Here is a 23354-nt window from a genome sequence, read left to right on the forward strand (position 1 = left end):
TCTAGTTTCTTTATAGTTCATCTCTGTTTCTTTCTTGCTCTCTCCCCTGTGATTTTATGGTTTTCTTTAGTGTTAAATTTGGGATTCTTTCTTTATTTTTAGTGTATCTATTGTGCATCTTTGGTTTGTTGTTGCCATGGAGTTTATATATAATACTCTATATAAGTCTGTATTGAGTTAATGTTTGTTTAAGTTCAAACACATTATAAAAGCACAACAGGGGCGCCTGGGTGGCTCAGTCGGTTAAGCGTCCGACCTCGTCTCAGGTCATGATCTCGTGGTTTGTGAGTTTGAGCCGTGCGTCGGGCTCTGTGCTGACAGCTCAGAGCCTGGAGCCTGCTTCAGATTTTGTGTCTCCGTCTCTCTCTGCCCCTTCCCCACTTGTGCTCTCTCTATCAAAAATAAATAAAAAATGTAAAAAAAAAATTAAAAAAGCACATACATTTTTACTCAAGTTTTATGCATATTGTATCATATTTTACATCTCTTAATTTTGTATATACCTTGACCAACTTTTGTATGTATAATTGATTTCACTACTTTTGTGTTTTAACCTTCCACCAGCTTTGAAAATGATTGATTTACTCTCTTGACTATATGTTTATTTTTGCTAGTAAAAGTTTTTCTTTTATAGTTTTCTTCTAGTTATGGCCTTTTCTGTCTACTTAAAAGAGTTCCCTTAATATTTCTTACAAGGCCGGTTCAGAGGTGATGAACTCTTTTTTAATTAACTTTTATTTGTCTGGGAAACTCCTTATCTTTCCTTTAGTTCTGAATGATCACCTTGCCTGGTAGAGTATTCTTGGTTGTAGTATTCTTCATTGTAGAGTGTTCTTAGTTTTTCTTCCTTTCAGCGCTTTGAATATATCCTGCCATTCTCTATTGGTCTGCAAAAGTTTCTGCTGAAAGAAGCAGCTGATAACCTTACGGAGTTTCTCTTGTATGTAACCATTTTCTTTGGCTGCTTTTATGATTCTCTCTTTATCTTTAATTTTTGCCATTTTCATTGTTGTGCATCTTGGTGTGGACCTCCTTGGGTTCATCTTGTTTGGGGCTTTCTTTGCTTCCTGGGCCTGGATATCTGTTTTCCTTCCCCACGTTAGGGAGGTTTTTAGGTAATATTTCTTCAAATAAATTTTCTATTCTCTTCTCTCTCTTCTTCTTCTAGGATCCTTATGTGAATGTTACTATGCTTGATGATATCACAGAGATCCCTTAACCTAGCTTCATTTTTTATGACTTTTTTCCTTTATGCTGTTCAGCTTGGATGCTTTCCATTATTGTGTCTTCCAACTAGCTGATTCGTTCTTTATCCTCTAATCTACTGTTGAGTCTCTCTAATGTATTTTTCTTTTCAGTTATTGTGTTATTCACCTCTGATTGGTTATTTTTTATACTTTCTATCTCTTTGTTGAAGTTCTCAATGAGTTCATTCACTCTTCTCTCAGTTTCTGGTAAGCATCTTTGTGAGCATTACTTTGAACTCTTAATTGGGCGTATTGCTTGTCTCTGTTTTGTTTAGCTCTTTTGCTGTGTAATTTTGTCTTATTCTTTCATTTGGGATGTATTCTTCTGTCTTCTCATTTTCTCTCATTCTCTTGTGTTTGTTTCTTTGTATTAGGTAGGTCAGCTGTATCTCTTGGTCTTGAAAGTGGTGGCCTTGTATATAGAACGGGTCCTGTGGTACTTTGCAGTGCAGTCCCCTCTGGTCACTAGAACCAGGTGCCCTGGGGTTTCCAGGGGCTTCCCGGTGTGGGCTGTGTGTACCCTCCTTTGTGGTTGAGCTATGACCTGTGTGGCTGTGCTAGGGGGTGTACTCATCCTGGGTGTATGCATTGAGCTAGGTGTGGTGGGCTGGGTGCTGCTTTGGAAGTGTGCCTGCTAGGGCTGGCTGGTTGGTTGGGGCAGGTTGTAGGAGTACTCTAGGCAGAGCATGCTGGCAGATGGAGTGTCAGGACTGGCTGTGGAAAGCTTCTGGCTATCTAAGATAGGGGAAAGCAAGAAAAAATGGTGCTGGCCAGCACTTTTGTTGACAGAAAATGCTCCTGCAAATCCCTGCCTCTCTGGCACACATTCTAAAATTAGTGTATCTTCTTCACATATATCTTAGGCTGTTTTCATTCTGCTTCTTTTATGCTGTGTCTTGAGCTGAGTTATTTGGCATACTGGCTCTGTAAGGGCAGAAACTCACTTTTCTATAGCCTCTGGCTATCTTAGAGTGAAGCCCAGCTGATTTTTAAAGCCATATATTATGGGGACTCACTTTCTCAGTGCAGGTCTCCAGGGCTGGGGGTGTCTAGTGTGGGGTCTGATCCCCTTGCTCCTCCTGTTTGTGTGTAGCCAGGCCAAGGGTTTGGTTCCCAGTCAAGTCTCTGCCCTTCCTACCCTTTTCAGTGTGATCATCTCTATGGTTAGCTGTGGAAGATCTGTTCTGCCAGTCTTCACGTTGTTTTCAGAGTGAATTGCAGTGCATATTGTTGACCTTGTTGTTTCTGTTAGAGGAGGTAAGGGTCAGGATCCTTGTACTCTACTATCTTTCCTACTTTACATAGCTTTATAGTAAGTTTTGAAATTGGGTAGTGTAAGTCCTCTAACTTTATTTTTCTTTAAAAATATTTTTGGTGAGCCTCTTCCGATTCTGTGTCTTTCTCTCTCTCTCTCTCTCTTTCTCTGCCCCTCCCCTGCTTACACTCTCAAATATAAATAAACATTATATTTTTGGTGGTATTATTTCTTTGATGTCATACAAATTTTAGAAGGCAGTCAGTTTCTACCAAAAAGTCTGCTGTGATTTTGGTTATGTTCACATTGTATCTTTATTGATCAGTTTGGGAAGAATCGGATCAGTAACATTTGTTTTCCAGATCCATGAAGATGGTATGTTTCTCTTTTTATTTAGGTCTTCTTTGTCTTATTTTGTATTTTGTAAAGTTTTTAGCATACATGTCTTATACATAATTTAAGTTTATTTTCCTAATGTAAAAGGCATTTAAACAAATTATATTTCCAATGATTGCTAACATGTAGAAAGAAAATTGCTGTTTGACTTTTGATCTTTAGTCTTAAGACCTTGATATTAGGTCTAAGTCTTTTTCTTTCTTTTTTTTTTTTTTTTTTTTTTTTGTAGATTCCTTAGGGTTTTGTGAAAAAAGACCATTTCACTTCTTCCTTTCTAATCTGTATGTTTTTTTCTATTTTTCTGTGAATATTTTCTATTTTTATTCTATTTCTATTTATTTTTTCCCTTGCTCAACTTATTGAGAGTACTAGGACCAACTTCTAGGAAAAGCATTCAGTCTTTCCCCATTATATATGTCATCAATTGTAGGTTTACTGTAGATGTACTTAATTAGGTTGAGGATATTCCCTTCTGTTCCTTCTATTCCTAGTTTGCAGAACAGCTTTTATTTCCCTCATGAATTAATGTTTATTTTTGTCAGTTTCTTCTTCTGTATATATTAAGATAATTATAGGAGTTGTGTTTTCTTTTTTTAAGATGGTAAATTACAGTGATTGATTTTTTTAAATATTTTTTTAATGTTTATTTATTTTTGACAGAGAGTGAGATTGAGTGCGAGCCAGGGAGGGACAGAGAGAGAGGGAGGCACAGAATCCCAAGCAGATTCCAGGCTCTGAGCTGTCAGCACAGAACCTGATGTGGAGCTTAAACCCACGAACTGTGAGATCATGACCTGAGCTGAAGTCAGATGCTCATCTGACTGAGCCACCCAGGCACCCCAGAGATTGATTTTTATTTTTTATTTTTTATTTATTTTTATTTTTTTATTTTTATTATTTTTTTTCAATATATGAAATTTATTGTCAAATTGGTTTCCATACAACACCCAGTGCTCATCCCAAAAGGTGCCCTCCTCAATACCCATCACCCACCCTCCCCTCCCTCTCACCCCCCATCAACCCTCAGTTTGTTCTCAGTTTTTAAGAGTCTCTTATGCTTTGGCTCTCTCCCACTCTAACCTCTTTTTTTTTTTTTTTTTCTTTCCCCTCCCCCATGGGTTTCTGTTAAGTTTCTCAGGATCCACATAAGAGTGAAACCATATGGTATCTGTCTTTCTCTGTATGGCTTATTTCACTTAGCATCACACTCTCCAGTTCCATCCACGTTGCTACAAAGGGCCATATTTCGTTCTTTCTCATTGCCATGTAGTACTCCATTGTGTATATAAACCACAATTTCTTTATCCATTCATCAGTTGATGGACATTTAGGCTCTTTCCATAATTTGGCTATTGTTGAGAGCGCTGCTATAAACATTGGGGTACAAGTGCCCCTATGCATCAGTATTCCTGCATCCTTTGGGTAAATTCCTAGCAGTGCTATTGCTGGGTCATAGGGTAGGTCTATTTTTAATTTTTTGAGGAACCTCCACACTGTTTTCCAGAGTGGCTGCACCAGTTTGCATTCCCACCAACAGTGTAAGAGGGTTCCCGTTTCTCCACATCCTCTCTAGCATCTATAGTCTCCTGATTTCTTCATTTTGGCCACTCTGACTGGCGTGAGGTTATATCTGAGTGTGGTTTTGATTTGTATTTCCCTGATAAGGAGCGACGTTGAGCATCTTTTCATGTGCCTGTTGGCCATCCGGATGTCTTCTTTAGAGAAGTGTCTATTCATGTTTTCTGCCCATTTCTTCACTGGATTATTTGTTTTTCGGGTGTGGAGTTCGGTGAGCTCTTTATAGATTTTGGATACTAGCCCTTTGTCCGATATGTCATTTGCAAATATCTTTTCCCATTCCGTTGGTTGCCTTTTAGTTTTGTTGTTTCCTTTGCTGTGCAGAAGCTTTTTATCTTCATAAGGTCCCAGTAATTCATTTTTGCCTTTAATTCCCTTGCCTTTGGGGATGTGTCGAGTAAGAGATTGCTATGGCTGAAGTCAGAGAGGTCTTTTCCTGCTTTCTCCTCTAGGGTTTTGATGGTTTCCTGTCTCACATTCAGGTCCTTTATCCATTTTGAGTTTATTTTTGTGAATGGTGTGAGAAAGTGGTCTAGCTTCAACCTTCTGCATGTTGCTGTCCAGTTCTCCCAGCACCATTTGTTAAAGAGACTTTTTTCCATTGGATGTTCTTTCCTGCTTTGTCAAAGATGAGTTGGCCATACGTTTGTGGGTCTAGTTCTGGGGTTTCTATTCTATTCCATTGGTCTATGTGTCTGTTTTTGTGCCAATACCATGCTGTCTTGATGATGACAGCTTTGTAGTAGAGGCTAAAGTCTGGGATTGTGATGCCTCCTGCTTTGGTCTTCTTCTTCAAAATTACTTTGGCTATTCGGGGCCTTTTGTGGTTCCATATGAATTTTAGGATTGCTTGTTCTAGCTTTGAGAAGAATGCTGGTGCGATTTTGATTGGGATTGCATTGAATGTGTAGATAGCTTTGGGTAGCATTGACATTTTGACAATATTTATTCTTCCAATCCATGAGCAGGGAATGTCTTTCCATTTCTTTATATCTTCTTCAATATCCTTCATAAGCTTTCTATAGTTTTCAGCATACAGATCTTTTACATCTTTGGTTAGATTTATTCCTAGGTATTTTATGCTTCTTGGTGCAATTGTGAATGGGATCAGTTTCTTTATTTGTCTTTCTGTTGCTTCATTGTTAGTGTATAAGAATGCAACTGATTTCTGTACATTGATTTTGTGTCCTGCAACTTTGCTGAATTCATGTATCAGTTCTAGCAGACTTTTGGTGGAGTCTATCGGATTTTCCATGTATAATATCATGTCATCTGCAAAAAGTGAAAGCTTGACTTCATCTTTGCCAATTTTGATGCCTTTGATTTCCTTTTGTTGTCTGATTACTGATGCTAGAACTTCCAACACTATGTTAAACAACAGCGGTGAGAGTGGGCATCCCTGTCGTGTTCCTGATCTCAGGGAAAAAGCTCTCAGTTTTTCCCCATTGAGGATGATGTTAGCTGTGGGCTTTTCATAAATGGCTTTTATGATGTTTAAGTATGTTCCTTCTATCCCAACTTTCTCAAGGGTTTTTATTAAGAAAGAGTGCTGGATTTTGTCAAAGGCCTTTTCTGCATCGATTGACAGGATCATATGGTTCTTATCTTTTCTTTTATTAATGTGATGTATCACGTGGATTGATTTGCGAATGTTGAACCAGCCCTGCAGCCCAGGAATGAATCCCACTTGATCATGGTGAATAATTCTTTTTATACGCTGTTGAATTCGATTTGCTAGTATCTTATTGAGAATTTCTGCATCCATATTCATCAGGGATATTGGCCTATAGTTCTCTTTTTTTACTGGGTCTCTGTCTGGTTTAGGAATCAAAGTAATACTGGCTTCATAGAATGAGTCTGGAAGTTTTCCTTCCCTTTCTATTTCTTGGAATAGCTTGAGAAGGATAGGTATTATCTCTGCTTTAAATGTCTGGTAGAATTCCCCAGGGAAGCCATCTGGTCCTGGACTCTTATTTGTTGGGAGATTTTTGATAACCGATTCAATTTCTTCGCTGGTTATGGGTCTGTTCAAGCTTTCTATTTCCTCCTGATTGAGTTTTGGAAGAGTGTGGGTGTTTAGGAATTTGTCCATTTCTTCCAGGTTGTCCAATTTGTTGGCATATAATTTTTCATAGTATTCCCTGATAACTGCTTGTATCTCTGAGGGATCGGTTGTAATAATTCCATTTTCATTCATGATTTTATCTATTTGGGTCATCTCCCTTTTCTTTTTGAGAATCCTGGCTAGAGGTTTGTCAATTTTGTTTATTTTTTCAAAAACCCAACTCTTGGTTTCATTGATCTGCTCTACAGTTTTTTTAGATTCTATATTGTTTTTTTCTGCTCTGATCTTTATTATTTCTCTTCTTCTGCTGGGCTTAGGCTGCCTTTGCTGTTCTGCTTCTATTTCCTTTAGGTGTGCTATTAGATTTTGTATTTGGGATTTTTCTTGTTTCTTGAGATAGGCCTGGATTGCAATGTATTTTCCTCTCAGGACTGCCTTCACTGCGTCCCAAAGCGTTTGGATTGTTGTATTTTCATTTTCGTTTGTTTCCATATGTTTTTAAATTTCTTCTCTAATTGCCTGGTTGACCCACTCATTCTTTAGTAGGGTGTTCTTTAACCTCCATGCTTTTGGAGGTTTTCCAGACTTTTTCCTGTGGTTGATTTCAAGCTTCATAGCATTGTGGTCTGAAAGTATGCATGGTATAATTTCAATTCTTGTATACTTATGAAGGGCTGTTTTGTGACCCAGTATATGATCTATCTTGGAGAATGTTCCATGTGCACTTGAGAAGAAAGTATATTCTGTTGCTTTGGGATGCAGAGTTCTAAATCTATCTGTCAAGTCCATCTGATCCAATGTGTCATTCAGGGCCCTTGTTTCTTTATTGACTGTGTGTCTAGATGATCTATCCATTTCTGTAAGTGGAGTGTTAAAGTCCCCTGCAATTACCACATTCTTATCAATAAGGTTGCTTATGTTTATGAGTAATTGTTTTATATATTTGGGGGCTCCGGTATTCGGCGCATAGACATTTATAATTGTTAGCTCTTCCTGATGGATAGACCCTGTAATTATTATATAATGCCCTTCTTCATCTCTTGTTACAGCCTTTAATTTAAAGTCTAGTTTGTCTGATATAAGTATGGCTACTCCGGCTTTCTTTTGGCTTCCAGTAGCATGATAAATAGTTCTCCATCCCCTCACTCTCAATCTAAAGGTGTCCTCAGATATAAAATGAGTCTCTTGTAGACAGCAAATAGATGGGTCTTGTTTTTTTATCCATTCTGATACCCTATGTCTTTTGGTTGGCGCATTTAATCCATTTACATTCAGTGTTATTATAGAAAGATACGGGTTTAGAGTCATTGTGATGTCTGTATGTTTTATTCTTGTAGCGATGTCTCTGGTACTTTGTCTCACAGGATCCCCCCTAGGATCTCTTGTAGGGCTGGTTTAGTGGTGACAAATTCCTTCAGTTTTTGTTTATATGGGAAGACCTTTATCTCTCCTTTTATTCTAAATGACAGACTTGCTGGATAAAGGATTCTCGGCTGCATATTTTTTCTGTTCAGCACATTGAAGATCTCGTGGCAATCCTTTCTGGCCTGCCAAGTTTCAAAAGAGAGATCAGTCACGAGTCTTATAGGTCTCCCTTTATATGTTAGGGCACGTTTATCCCTTGCTGCTTTCAGAATTTTCTCTTTATCCTTGTATTTTGCCAGTTTCACTATGAGATGTCATGCAGAAGATCGATTCAAGTTAAGTCTGAAGGGAGTTCTCTGTGCCTCTTGGATTTCAATGCCTTTTTCCTTCCCCAGTTCAGGGAAGTTCTCAGCTATTATTTCTTCAAGTGTACCTTCAGCACCTTTCCCTCTCTCTTCCTCCTCTGGGATACCAATTATGCGTATATTATTTCTTTTTAGTGTTATCACTTAGTTCTCTAATTTTCCCCTCATCTCCTGGATTTTTTTTTAATCTCTCATTTTCTCAGCTTCCTCTTTTTCAATAACTTTATCTTCTAGTTCACCTATTCTCTCCTCTGTGTCTTCAATCCGAGCCGTCATCGTTTCGATTTTATTTTGCATTTCGTTTAAAGTGTTTTTCAGCTCCTTCTGGCTGTTCCTGAGTCCCTTGATCTCTGTAGCAAGAGATTCTTTGCTGTCCTCTATACTGTTTTCAAGCCCAGCGATTAATTTTATGACTATTATTCTAAATTCACTTTCTCTTATATTATTTAAATCCTTTTGATCAGTTCATTGGCTGTTGTTATTTCCTGGAGATTCTTCTGAGGGGAATTCTTCCGTTTGGTCATTTTGGATAGTCCCTGGAGTGGTGAGGACCTGCAGGGCACTTCCCCTGTGCTGTGGTGTATAACTGGAGTTGGTGGGCCGGGCCGCAGTCCGACCTGATGTCTGCCCCCAGCCCACCGCTGGGGTCACAGTCAGACTGGTGTGTGCCTTCTCTTCCCCTCTCCTAGGGGCGGGATTCACTGTGGGGTGGTGTGGCCCGTCTGGGCTACTTGCACACTGCCAGGCTTGTGGTGCTGGGGATCTGGCGTATTAGCTGGGGTGGGTAGGCAAGGTGCACGGGGGCAGGAGGGGCAGGCTTAGCTCGCTTCTCCTTTGGTGATCCACTTCAGGAGGGGCCCTGTGGCAGTGGGAGGGAGTCAGACCCGCTGCCAGAGGGGTGGCTCTGCAGAAGCACAGAGTTGGGTGTTTGCGTGGAGCAAGGAAGTTCCCTGGCAGGAACTGGTTCCCTTTGGGATTTTGGCTAGGGGATGGGCGAGGGAGATGGCGCTGGTGAGCACCTTTGTTACCCGCCAAACTGAGCTCTGTCGTCCCGGGGCTCAGCAACCCTCCCTCCCTTTATCCTCCAGCCTTCCCACTTTCTGAGCAGAGCTGTTAACTTATGACCTCCCAGATGCTAAGTCCCGCTTGCTGTGGGAACACACTCTGTCCGGCCCCTCCGCTTTTGCCAGTCAGACTCGGGGGCTCTGCTTGCCCGGCAGGCTGCCCCTCCGCCCTGACTCCCTCCCGCCAGTCCGTGGAGCGCGCACCGCCTCGCTGCCCTTCCTACCCTCTTCCGTGGGCTTCTCGTCTGCACTTGGCTCTGGAGACTCCATTCTGCTAGTCTTCTGGTGGTTTTCTGGGTTAGTTAGGCAGGTGTAGGTGGAATCTAAGTGATCAGCAGGACGCCAGTGAGCCCAGTGTCCTCCTACGCCGCCATCTTCCAAGATTGATTTTTAAATGTTAAATTCACTTTGCTCAGATAAACACTTGATAATGATTTTTGTTTTTAATATATTGCTGGATTGGGCTTGCTATATTCATGAAAGATAGTTCCTTAAAGTTGTCTTATGTCTTTGGTTTTGGTATCTGGGTAATAATACTGGTTTTATACAGTGAGACCTTTTTCTCAATTTTATGCATCAATTTATGTAGAACTGGTGCTATTTATTCTCTAAATTTGGTAAAATTCATCAATGGGCCTAGAGTTTTGGTTGTAGTTTTAGGGTTTTTCTTTTGTTTCTGTTTTTGTTTTGGTGAAAGTTTCCAAATTTTGAATTAAACAATTTTAATTGATCCAGAGCTGTAGAGCTATTCAGGTTTTATGTTTCTTTGTTCATTTTTGAAATTGTCATTCAAAAAATTTGTCCATTTAGACTAAATTGTTGGATTTATTTGGAAAAATTGTTCATAGTATTCGCTCATTATTCTTTTAATTTTTATAAGATCTGTAATCATGTCCCTCCTTTCATGATTGATAATGGTAATTTGTGTTTTTCTCTAAACATTTTTGATTACTCTAAATAGATTATTATCAGTTTTATTGATATTTTCAAAAAGTAGCTTTGGGTTCATTGATTTCACTAGCTTTTCTTTGTATTTAATTTCATTGATTTCCATTCTTTCTTACAATTACATTTATTTACTCGGGGTCCACTTTGTTCTTCTTTACATGATGCTTCAAGTAGAAGCTTAGACCATTGATTTGGGACTTTTCTCCTTTTCTGATATAAGCATTTAAAGCAGTACATTTCCTTTTAAGCACTAATGTAGCTGCATCCCCCAAATTTTGATATTTTGCTATCCTTTTCATTCAGTTCAACATATTTAAAAAATTTCTTTGGGGGCGCCTGGGTGGCGCAGTCGGTTAAGCGTCCGACGTCAGCCAGGTCACGATCTCGCGGTCCGTGAGTTCGAGCCCCGCGTCAGGCTCTGGGCTGATGGCTCGGAGCCTGGAGCCTGTTTCCGATTCTGTGTCTCCCTCTCTCTCTGCCCCTCCCCCGTTCATGCTCTGTCTCTCTCTGTCCCAAAAATAAATAAATAAAAAAAAAAAAGTTGAAAAAAAAATTAAAAAAAATAATAAAAAATTTCTTTGTAATTTAAAAGTGTTTTGTTTAGTTTTCAGATATTTGGAAATTTTCTGGCTATCTTTCTGTTAATGATTTCTGATTCACTTTTGTGTGGTTTTAGTTTTAGGCAGTAATAGATGACAGTGGGGCTGCTCAATTTGAGTGAGGGCATGCTGGTGGGATGGGAGAAAGGGGCCACCTACTCATGGAGGCGCTCTGCCTTTTATGAATCCTGAGGGGGCTCTGAGGTGTCTCTGTGTTTGTTATGGTATGTGGCCTAAAACCACTGCTATAGATTATGTAGTACATTTGATCAGGTGAAAATGATGCTAAGTTGACAAAAGTACTTGGAGGAAAGCAACGAACGAGTACATTGTTAAGTGCTTGTCTCAGACTAAGCACTTAATGAGATTTGCTGTATCATTCAAATACTCAAATAAATGATACCTCAGTGGAAATATACAGGGGTGCCTGGGTGGCTCAGTCAGTTAAGTGTCCGACTTCAGCTCAGGTCGTGATCTCGCAGTTTGTGACTTTGAGCCCCATGTTGTGCTCTGTGCTGACAGCTCGGAGCCTGGAGCCTGTTTCAGATTCTGTGTCTCCCTCTTTCTCTGCCCCTCCCCTCCTCACACTCTGTCTCTCTCTCTCTCTCTCAAAAATAAATAAAAATAAAAAATAAAATAAAAAAAAGAAATCTACATTATGCAGTATAAATTGAAAATGAGTACCAAGATGGTAAAAAACCAGAAATGTTTGTCTAGTCCAGGTGATAGTATTTAGACCTGTACACACGTTCCAGGAATACATAATTTCATTGTTTCTTAGGGTGAGATTTTTGCATGAATTATATATCATTTTATTATTTCCCTTAAGGCTCTATTCACTATTGAGGATAAAGCAGTATAAAGCAAATAGTTTCTGTTAAATAAGAAAATTATTTGGGCCTTTAACAAAATTCTTAGAGCTAAGTAGAATGGTAAAGTTAGTGCCTATTGTTACGCTTGTAAATATATTATTAAGTGGGCATAGAGGTGATTCCTAAATGCCTTCACTTCGTTTAGAGTGGGGATCAGAAAATTGTGGTATTTACATTTTTAAAGAGTTGTAAGGAAAAAAAAAAGAATCTGTATTAGAGGTTGTGTAGTCTGCAAAGCTTACTGTCTGGCCCAAGGGAAGGTTGCTGATTCCTAACTTAGAGTCTAAGAAGCAGTTCTTATTTATTTATTTATTTATTTAAAATGTTTTTAATTTATTTTTGAGACAGAGAGAGACAGCATGAGCAGGGGAGGGGCAGAGAGAGAGGGAGACACAGAATCTGAAGCAGGCTCCAAGCTGTCAGCACAGAGCCAGATGTGGGGCTCGAACCCACAGACTGTGAGATCATGACCTGAGCTGAAGTCAGACGCTCAACCGACTGAGCCACCCAGGCACCCCAAAGCAGTTCATATTTAAAAAGGATTGGTTTTGCCCTTACAGATCTCTTCAAAAAGGAAAGGATGATAACAGTGACTGATGACATGGCATCGTTCTTATCCTTTCTTATCTTATCCAAGGGCATCTGGTTTCAGAATCTTCTCTACTGTGACTCCTGAATATTTAAATGAGGGAATTTGGCTTCAGTCTCTATTTGAAAACCACCCTTATGCAGAGGAGATTGATAATGAGCAAACTGCCCATTTATTTTTCAAGAGAAGTATTCTTTAATCATTTTACATTTGAGTTTGTACTATATAAAGTTTACATGTTAATTTTTATACGTAGCTTAATTCTTAAAGTTTCTTCAGATCACTTATGTTTTGAGTTTTATATACTCAGATTAATTTTATATTGACGTATATATTTTTGCAGGATGATTGTCTTTTGAAAGTGTGGTATCCTATGACTGGCTGGAAATCCTCAATTATACCTCAGGATCATCATGAGGTGAAAAGGAGACAGGCGTCTACCCAGTTTTCCTTTGTTTATTTGGCACATCCTCGAGCTGTGTCAGGTTTTTCATGGCGTAAAACTAGCAAGTATATGCCCAGGTTAGACAAATGCGTTACCTATAACTTTGGTTTGTTTGCTTATGTATTTGTAAAAATAATGAAAACAAAGGTCTTTTTACTGCACTGACTGATGAAATTGAAGAGCATAGGCTCTGGGTGTTAACTGCCTGATTCAAATCCTGTTGTTGTTATTTGCTTTGTGAGCTTTTGCCTAAATTTCTTAAGCTCTCTATACCTCAGTTTTCTTCTCTGTAGGTAATAGTACCTAACTCAGAGAGTGGTAGTGAGACTCAATGTGTTAGTGTATGTAAATATTGATTGAAAGTGTTTGCACGTAGTATGTGCGTAGGCAGTGTTAGCTGATATGGTTAGTGGTAGCAGCAGTAGTAAAAGATTCCAGGAAGGAAATGTTTGCAGGTAACAGAAAAGCACACTTTGAAGAAAAATAAAACATGGTAGTAAGCAGTCAGTAATACACATGGTAGGAAAGCATATCATACACAGTGAATAAAGTATCTAGGTTTTTCTTAGGGCCATGTACAGAGCCTTCTCAAAGAATTTAATATTATAAATTTTTGTCACTATTCAGCATCTCTGAAAGGTATTTAGAAAATTAAACAAACTGTAGAACAGCTCATACAAATGATTCCTGTATCATATATATAGTTATAAAACAACTTGCTTAGAAATCTGTATTTATATTTGAAGGAAGGTTATTTCATCTGTGAACTGTTTACACCTGATGGGAAATATAGCACACATTATAGAGGTGTTCAGTGAATGGAGAATTCATACATTTTTTAAAAAATGTTTATTTTTGAGAGAGAGAGAAGAGCGAGCATGAACAGGGGCAAGTCAGAGATAGCAGGAGACACAGAATCTGAAGCAGGCTCCAGGCTCTGAGCAGTCAGCACAGAGCCCATTGCGAGGCTTGAACTGAAACTGTGAGATCATGACCTGATTTGAAGTTGGATGCTTAACTGACTGAGTCACCCAAGTGCCTCAAGAGAATTCGTACATTTTTGAAATCTAAATAAAAAGTTTATTCTGCTTATTTGCATCTATTGAAAACATTTGCAAAATACTTCCTTTGAGTCAGATTCTGTGTAAGCATGTTTTTTTAAAGGGAGAGTGATTTTTTTGTTATTTTATAATGAACAGTTAAGTCACTTTAGCTGCTTGATGCTGTAACATTTTTGGTTATTTTAACTTAATGGAAGTTGATTTATAGTTTGAAATTGTATTATCCTTGAAGTTTTATTTTGAAGATGCTCATTTGTTACCTGTTTATAATCTTTCAGATGGTAAGGATGATACAAGATGATATAAGTACTCCCATAAGCCATACAGTTTAATTACAGTTAATGATGTTTTAATATGGTCATTCTGTAATTTTCAATGATTAGGTTTTCTCTTGCTGTTTGTTTGTTTAGAAGATATTAATATTTCTGCAGAGCTCAGTTGTCAAGCAGCATGTGTATAATTGGGCATCAACATCTGTTTCCTTTGTCAAGACTGTTTCCTAGTTTTTATGGTGTTCACATTCACAGTGTACTGTGTATGATTTCAAGATCTTTGACCACTCTTGCTCCATACACTGTAATTTCTAAGCAATTGGAAGCATACTATACTGTCATTTAGCTTAGCTGTTCAAGACATGATTTTATTGAGTTACGGTGTCAGGGATAGCTAGGTTCTTTGTATTTTATGGTAACTGATTGCAGCCCTATATTCAGCCTTCCACCTTGCAGGTATGAACAGGTAATAAATGGGATTGGGTAAGACTGTGAAATAGCCTGTGTAAATCCAGTACCATTACTGGAAAAATAACTACTCTTGGTGCACTGATGCTATTTTTATTTGTGAAGAACCAAATATTAATAGCATTTAATCAGTGGCGCTGATTTTGTTTCTTTCTCTTTGTCATTAGAGGTTCTGTCTGTAATGTGTTATTAACTTCATGCCATGATGGTGTCTGCCGACTCTGGGCAGAAACCTTATTACCAGAAGATTGTCTTTTGGGTGAGCAGATTTGTGAGACTACCACTTCTAGTGTTGCCAGCAACCTCACTCATGCTGGAAGACACAAAGACAGAATTCAGCATGCTCTTGAGGTACTGTATTATTTAAAATGGTAAATAAATTTTGACGTTATGTGAGTTTAATGGGAATTTATAAGCTAAAATGAAGATAGTGCACATGGTACATGTAATGATGAAATTAATAATAAGTAATTCTCACTAATTTGTTTTACGCTTGTAAGACTGCTCATTTTATGCCACTTAAAAGCCCAATACAATAGTAATGATCTTAAACATGTAGTCCAGGTGAATAGTATAATTTTAATTTTTTCATTTTGCATGTCACATATGAAAATCTATTGGGATAAGCAGTTTTGATTAGTAAAATGCATAAAGATCTCTGAAATTAGTTGTAATTAAAAAATGTTTTGCTTTTGTTTATGAGGATTAAAATTTACTTTTGTGTTATAATTAAAAATGCCTATTTTGATTCTTAAGAATAAAGACGGTGAGATATTAAACACAAGTCAACTTTTGTATAATTGCTTTATAATTTTTATGGCTTAATATTAGGAAAGTGAAATAATTTTTCTAATTTTTAAATGCAACATATATGAAATAAAAGTGCTTCCTATAAAATTAGATTATTTGTAATATAAACTTTGTGTCCATTATGACTAGGAAAAAAAATGAGATAAACACATTTTTGAAAATTACCAGAAATTTATTAAAACAAACCTCGATTATTAACATTTTCTTACTTTTTCCATGTGACTTTTTACTATAGAAAGAATATGTGTTATTTTAAAATTAGAGAAAATGTGGAATTTATAATCCAGTTATGTGTGTATGTGTATTTTTTTTTTGTATTTACAAGATTGAGATAATATTATACACTAAGGTTTTATAACTTGCTTTTTTATAGTTAATGTGTTATAAGCATCTCTCTACATTACTAATTATGTTTTTACATTTTGTATTTACATGAACAGTTTCATGGTTGTGTAGCCAAAATGCTTTGCTGTTTTAGCAAGCAGAAATATTTTCTGGGGTTTGATAGACTGAGGATGTGCTTCTTAAAAGTTTAATATAAAGTAGGCTTCTTCTGATACTATCTGTGATTGGGCAGTATTTATACATTTTTTTCTTCCACAATTCAAAACATAAATGAAATTAAAAGGTCAGAACACTTAAAGTTATATTTTGTTTTAATATTTATTGAAATTTAACAAGACAAAGTACTTAATTTACTGCATGTTTGTGGTCATTTATATATACCTATTTAACATTTTATCTTTAAATTACAGATGAATTTTTGGAGCCTAAGTGCTTTGAGACATCTTTGTATCTACCTCCATGTTACCTTATATATTGCTTTTCAGGTGTTAAATTGAATTACTAATTGCTACATAAAATAAAAGCAAAAATATAAACATATGTAATGAGTAATTTGACAAATTTTTGCAACCTTTTAGTAATGTTATTAATAGTTAAAAATTGTTTTTAACAGAAAAAGCTTAATTGTCTGATCCATAAGCTTACCTTGCTTTCTGACCTCCTTTCATATGAAACTCCTAATTGCAAGGTCTATATAATTCTTTATATACTTAAATTATACATTTTGTTCCTAGGAGAAAATAATCAACCAGCCTTGCCAATATAATTTAAAATAATAAGATAGAGGACACACCATAGACCTGATACTGTTTTTCATATGAAAAGGGGTAAAGGTTGTAGAAATTGAAAGGAAGGACCAGATATATTACTTTAATTCAGAAAGAATTGAGAGGACACCACATTTTGTTTAACTGTGTAGAACAAAGGAATAGAATTGGAAATTATTGTAAATCATGGTATTGGGGTTTGGGTAAGTGATAGGATAAGGAAGTACTGTGAATTGGGGTTATGGTGTAGAGATCTTTTCTTTTTAAAAAAGTTCAGGGGCACCTGGGAGGCTTATTCAGTTAAGCGTCTGACTCTTGATTTCCGTTCAGGTCATGATACTGTGGTTCATGGGTTTGAGCCCCATATGGGGCTCTGCACAGGGAGGAGCCTGCTTGGGATTCTGTCTGTCTGTCTCTCTCTCTGCCCCTCCCCTGTTTGCACTCTCTCTCTCAAAATAAATAAAAATAAATTTTATTTTTTAAAAATGTTTTATTTATTTTTAAAAGAGAGAGTGCGAGTGGGGGAGGGGCAGAGAGAGGGAGACAGAATCTGAAGCAGGCTTCAGGCTCTGAGCTGTCAGCACAGAGCCTGACGTGGGGTTTGAACTCAATAACTGTGAGATCATCACCTGAGCCAAAGTCTGATGCTTAACCTACTGAGCCACTTAGGTGCCCCTAAAAATAAACTTTAAAAAATAAAGTAAAATAAAATAGTTCAGATGATTGAGGATGCTAGTGGAGAATTTTTATCGTATAGATACACCTCAATTTAAACAAATCCCATAGGTCAACACTTTTTGTGAGATATTTCCTGGCTACACCTACCTAAGTAAATTCTCCTTATTCTGTATTTTTGTACTCTATTTTTTTTTCTTTATAATAGGATTGTATATGATTTGCCTGTAACCATGTAGTTGTAAGTGAGAATTTTAGGGAGAAATAACTTTTCTTCCTGATAGGAAGATTCAGAATTTTTTTTTTTTTGTTTGTTTTGACTAGTAAATTTTATCTCAGTAGTGGGATATCCTGAAAACCCTAGAATTGGGACTCCTAATCTTTTCTCTTTAAAAAATGTTTACTTATTTATTTTGAGAGAAGAGAGCATGTGTGCTAGCAGAGGGAGGGAAAGAGGGAGAGGGAAACAGAGAATCCCAAGTAGGCTGTGTGCTGTCATTGTGGAGCCCGGTGCAGGGCTTGATCCCATGAACCATGAGATCATGACATTAGCCGAAATCACTAGTCGGCTGCTTAACTGAGCCACCCATGCACCCTGGGACTCCTGATCTTAATAGAAATTTCTATAGATAGGGGTGCCTGGGTGGCTCAGTCGGTTGAGCGACCAACTTTGGCTCAGGTCATGATCTCATGGTTCGTGAGTTTGAGCCCCACATCGGGCTCTGTGCTGACAGCTCAGAACCTGGAGCCTGCTTCTGATTCTGTGTCTCCCTCTCTCTCTGCCCCTAACCCACTTTCATTCTGTCTCTGTCTTTCTCAAAAATAAATAAACACTAAAAAAAATTAAAAAAAAAGAAATTTCTATAGATAATGAGTATTTTTGCCTTGTACTCTTGTATTCTGCCTTGTACTATAATATTTGCAAAAACTGGGGTGAATATTTTAGAATTTTTCAGTTGAAGTTAAGAAAGTTTCCTTTAAAGTGTTCAGATTTTACAGAGAGGAAAATTATAAAATCCTTAATAATCAAAAATACTTTGATCAGCATTTATTAGACTTTTCAGAGTTGGATTTAGCAATTATTTTTCTATTTTAGACAATACACCATTTGAAAAATTTAAGAAAAGGACAGAGGAGGTCTTCTGTCCTTGTAACTCACACAGAATTAATGCCTGACCAGATGGCAACACATGAAGTTCAGAGACACATTTCCCACCACGCAAATGCACTGTGTCATTTCCACATTGCAGCAAGCATCAATCCTGCCACAGGTAAGTAATAGTAAAGCTTTATTTCCTATAAATATGCTGAAATGAGATAAATAAATAGAAAAGTGAGACTACTTTTAGAACTCCCATATTTTATGTTAATACTCCGTGTTTCCTTTAAAAATACTTCTTAATTCATTAGGAAGATAATATAAAGTGCCATTTCTTAAATTGAGACTAAGTGATTCTTAGGAAACAACTTCAAATAAGTATTTTTGGGACACCTCTGTTTGTCTAGTATATAGCAAGGGTTCTACATAAATTCGAGCTTTAGTTGAACCTGGGAGCACAAGTGGTAGCAGTGTAATTGGAGTGATTTCCCTGCTTTTTATATTTTCACTATTAATCTTCTCTTCTTTGTAACTTAATCTAAATATATTTTTTACATAGTTTTCTTTATATTTCAGCGTATCTTGTTTTCTGCTCCCATAGACTTTCTTCTCCTACACTAAGGAAAGATATTTTTTCTTCTAACCTCGGTATTTTCTTTTTGCCCATTTCGTGCTATGAGGTTGAGAAGTGTTTTTGAGGCAAGTTGTGTTGGCCAAAGCATGTTTGAAAACTTCTATTTAAGGGCATTATTTTCTTTGTGCATGAAAATCATATGAGAAGGCCCATAGATAATTTCATATTACGTTGCTGGTAGAACTAACTACATTTGTATAAAGTTACATATTTTATTGGAATGGAAATGGATATATTGCTTCAGAGTGCAGAATTTATTTTTTAAAAGTTTTTTTTTAATGTTTATTTTTGAGAGAGAGAGACAGAGCGTGAACAGGGGAGGGGCAGAGAGAGAGAGGAATACACAGAATCTGAGGCTCCAGGCTCTGAGCTCTCAGCACAGAGCACGACACGGGCCTCAAACCCATGGACAGTAAGATCATGGAAGTCAGACACTTAACGTTTAACTGCCTGAACCACCCAGGCGCCCTAGAGGAGTTTAAATGTCTGGTTATATAGACATGATATTTAGTAAACACAGTTCCAAAAAAGGTGATCTTTAGGACCCTCCCCCCCACATTTTAACAGTGGCTCTGCATATGTGTTGTCCAGTACAGTAGCCACTAGCCATGTGTAGCTCTTTAAGCACTTGAATTATGGCTAGCCCATATTTAGAGTTATGCTGTAAAATACATACTGGATTTCTAAGACTTAGTACAATAAAAGAATGTAAAATCTTTATTTCATATTGATTACCTGTTGAAATGATAATATTTTATGTATATTGGGTGAAATAAAATATTAAAATTGTTTATTTCTTTTACCTTTTATAATACAGTTACTAAAATAAAAATTACCTATGTGCCTTGCATTTGTGGTTTGCATTATTTCTCTTGGATAGTGTTTTGCTAGCTGGTTAAACATTATTTTGCTTACTGATCTCACATCTTAATTGTATTCTAAGATCATCTTTATAATATTAACTTATTTTCAGAATGTTACTGGTTTTAGATATTTGTAAATTTTTAACCTTTTTAAAGGAAACTTATCTTGAATTATTGACTGTAGGGGCACCTGGGTGGCTCAGTTGGTTAAGCGGCCAACTTCAGCTCAGGTCTGATCTCACTGTTTGTGAGTTCAAGCCCTGCGTTGGGCTCTGTGCTGACAGCTTGGAGCCTGGAGCCCACTTTGGATTCTGCGTCTCCCTCTCTGTCTGACTGTCCCCCATTCGCACTCTGTGTCTCTCTCTCTCTCAAAAATAAACATTAAAAAAAATTTTTTTGAATCATTGACTGTGATGAAGATCTGACTTCAAATAGAATGCAATTAGTGATGGTATGCAGTAAATTCAACACCCATTAGAAAGGATGACTTTTTAACTGTATATACTACCCTAATCAAATGGAATAGGATCACAGAATTGTTCCCTGTGAATAGGTATTCTCTCACATTGTTTGAGTGTAGGTACTGGATATGTTCTTGTAGCCCTTGGACCTTGTCTTTCAGCATCTTTATTAAATACTCTTCACCTTTTATCTAGTTTTATCCATTTTTACTTAGTACATAAAAATCATTTTGTTAAAGTATTTAACACCATGCATTTACAGGTACTGTATGTAAGTATAACACTTAGTTTCACCAAATTGATTACTAAATGCAAATAATTTTGTATTGTAGGACTCTTCCCCTTCTTCACCTTTCTTCATGATACTTTTTTTTTTTTAAATTTAAGTGTGTTTATTTTGAGAGAGAGAGAGAGCGCTAGTGGGAGCATGTGAGGGACAGAGAGAGATGGGGAGAGAGAGAATCCCAAGCCAGCTCCACGCTTTCAGTGCAAAGCCCAACCTGGGGCTCGATCCCACAGACCTTCAGATCATGACCTAAGCTGAAATCAAGGTCAGATGCTCAACTAACTGACTGAGCCACCCAGGCGCCCTTCGGGAAACTTTGAATTTATGTTAAGGCTGAAAGCATAGTTCAGTGAATACCCATATACCCCATTAATATCTTGTATGCTTTTACTCTCCCCTTCTGCTGTGGATGTATATCTTTGCTTCCTCTTCCCTAATTTTTGGCTGAGCCATTTGAAAGTAAAGTTGTCACTGTCGTTATTCTTTATGCCCTAAATATTTTATGACATTACCTAAATGTTTCAAATGTGTCTTCTAATAGAGCACAATAGCTTGCAATAGGTGGCAGTGTTTTTTGGTTTTAATAGATTTTTCTCCATTACTGCAATACTGTTATTACATGTAAGGAACATGGATAAGATTATATTTAATATATAGTTCATATTAAGGTATAGATTATTATTTTATGCATTTGATTGTCATTTCTTTTAAACTATTCTATAGTTTCTCTCAGTTGTCAAAAAACATCTCTTCTGTCACAAAGAAGTTATCTCTGTTATCTTTCATAGCATCTTGCAGTCTGAATATTTATGTTAAGGTTTAGGTGAAACATTTTTAGCAAGAAAACTACATAGGTACATAGGGGATGTGTTGTTTTATAGTATTCTAAATGTAAAAGTCCTGTTTTATATGATTTATTTCATTTTTATCAGAAGACCAGGACTGTCATCCAGGAATTAGAAAAATAGAACAACCCGAAACTTTATTTAACATTGGTATTTATTAACAGGACTCTACCAGAATATCCTGTGCATTTTTACTTTTATTTTTGTTTTTAAATTTAAATTTAATTTAATTTTCTTAGAGCATGGTGGGGGAGAAGGGCAGAGGAAGAGAGTGAATCTTTAAAAAAAAATTTTTTTTAACGTTTATTTATTTTTGACAGAGAGAGAGAGAGAGAGAGAGAGAGCAGGAGAGGGGCACAGAGAGACACAGACACAGAATCTGAAGCAGGATCCAGGCTCTGAGCTGTCAGCACAGAGCCTGATGGAAGGCTCAAACTCAGGAACTGAGAGATCATGGTCTGAACTCAAGTCGGATGCTTAACTGACTGAGCCACTCAGGCGTCCTGAGAGAGAATAAATCTTAAGCGGGCTCCATGTTCAGCATGGAGCCTGACGTGGGGCTCGATCCCACCACCCTGGGGATCATGACCCTGGGATAATGACCTTAGCTGAAATCAAGAGTTCAACGCTCAACACACTGAGCCACCCAGGTGCCCCACCCTGTGGATTGTTAGACTTTCATGTCTTTATAGGGGACAGTGTTTTGTGGGTTTTTTTTTTTTGTCGTTTTTGTTTGTTTTGCTTTTTATAGAATCAATTATTTGCAATATGAATTGGGATTAAGGAGATTAATTTTTTAAGTTATACTATTTTACATGAACTAATCTATATTGTGAACTTCAGTTACTCCAAATAGAGGAAGCCTGCTGTACTTAGAAATTTGCTTGTCTTCCTTTTTTCTTCAGCATTATATTCTTCCAACTTTTTAGTTTCAAACATTTAGAAAAGTTGGAAGAATAGTACAGTGAATACTCATGTATTCTACATAGAACAATAACAGCTAATATTTTGCCCCAGTTGCTTTATTCTCTCAGTATATATATGTCAGAGGGGGTGACATGTTGAGTGAAATTTTTCCTTAATCTTTTCGAAGTGAATTATGGCACATCACTCTTACATACTTCAGAAAGTATCTCCTAATAATAAGGAAATTCTCTCACATGATTACAGTGTCATTACTATGCCTAAGAAAATTAGAAGTAATTCCATAATTTTTAATACCCAGTTCATATTTAAATTTAAATTTCTTGGGGCGCCTGGGTGGCGCAGTTGGTTAAGCGTCCGACTTCAGCCAGGTCACGATCTCGCGGCCCGTGAGTTCGAGCCCCGCGTCGGGCTCTGGGCTGATGGCTCGGAGCCTGGAGCCTGTTTCTGATTCTGTGTCTCCCTCTCTCTCTGCCCCTCCCCCGTTCATGCTCTGTCTCTCTCTGTCCCAAAAATAAATAAAAAATGTTGAAAAAAATTAAAAAAAAAAAAATAAAATAAAATAAATTTAAATTTCTTTAGGGTTTTCTGGGTGGCTCAGTTGGTTAAGCGTCCTACCCTTGATTTTGGCCCATGTCATGATCTCATGGTTTGTTAGTTTGAGTCCCACATCGGGCTCTATGCTGACAGTGTGGAGCCTGCTTGGGATTCTCTCTCTCTCTCTCTCTCTCTCTCTCTCTCTCTCTGCTGTTATCCCACTCACATGTGAGCTCTATTTTTCTCTCAAAATAAATAAATAAACATTAAATAAATAAATTTAAATTCTCAGTTATTTCAGAAATGTCTTTTATGGCTGTTTTATTTTATTGTTCCTCCATCCTGAAACCAGGATTTAATAAAGGTTCATGCATTTGGTATATTTGATTTTTAAGTTAGTAATTTAATTCCATTAGTAATTTAAGTCTATCCCATTAATTCTTAGCATTTACATTTACCATTAAATTCAATTAAAGTTTTTACAAATCCTACTAGAGTTGACTTGTTTAGCACCTTTTC

General features: G+C 37.2%; 1 protein-coding gene across 5 annotated transcripts in view; it reads left to right on the forward strand.

The window, feature by feature from the left end:
• Window positions 1-23354, forward strand: part of DMXL2 (Dmx like 2) — a 151861-nt gene that overhangs the window by 48742 nt on the left and 79765 nt on the right. For all 5 annotated transcript variants that reach the window (XM_058737729.1, XM_058737732.1, XM_058737730.1 and 2 more), the window contains 3 exons: window positions 12687-12865; window positions 14757-14940; window positions 18283-18457. In XM_058737729.1, coding sequence (XP_058593712.1) covers window positions 12687-12865; window positions 14757-14940; window positions 18283-18457 — 538 coding nt within the window. The remainder of the gene's footprint in view (window positions 1-12686; window positions 12866-14756; window positions 14941-18282; window positions 18458-23354) is intronic.

This window comes from Neofelis nebulosa, chromosome 7, assembly GCF_028018385.1.
Source record: "Neofelis nebulosa isolate mNeoNeb1 chromosome 7, mNeoNeb1.pri, whole genome shotgun sequence".
Lineage (NCBI taxonomy): Eukaryota > Metazoa > Chordata > Mammalia > Carnivora > Felidae > Neofelis > Neofelis nebulosa.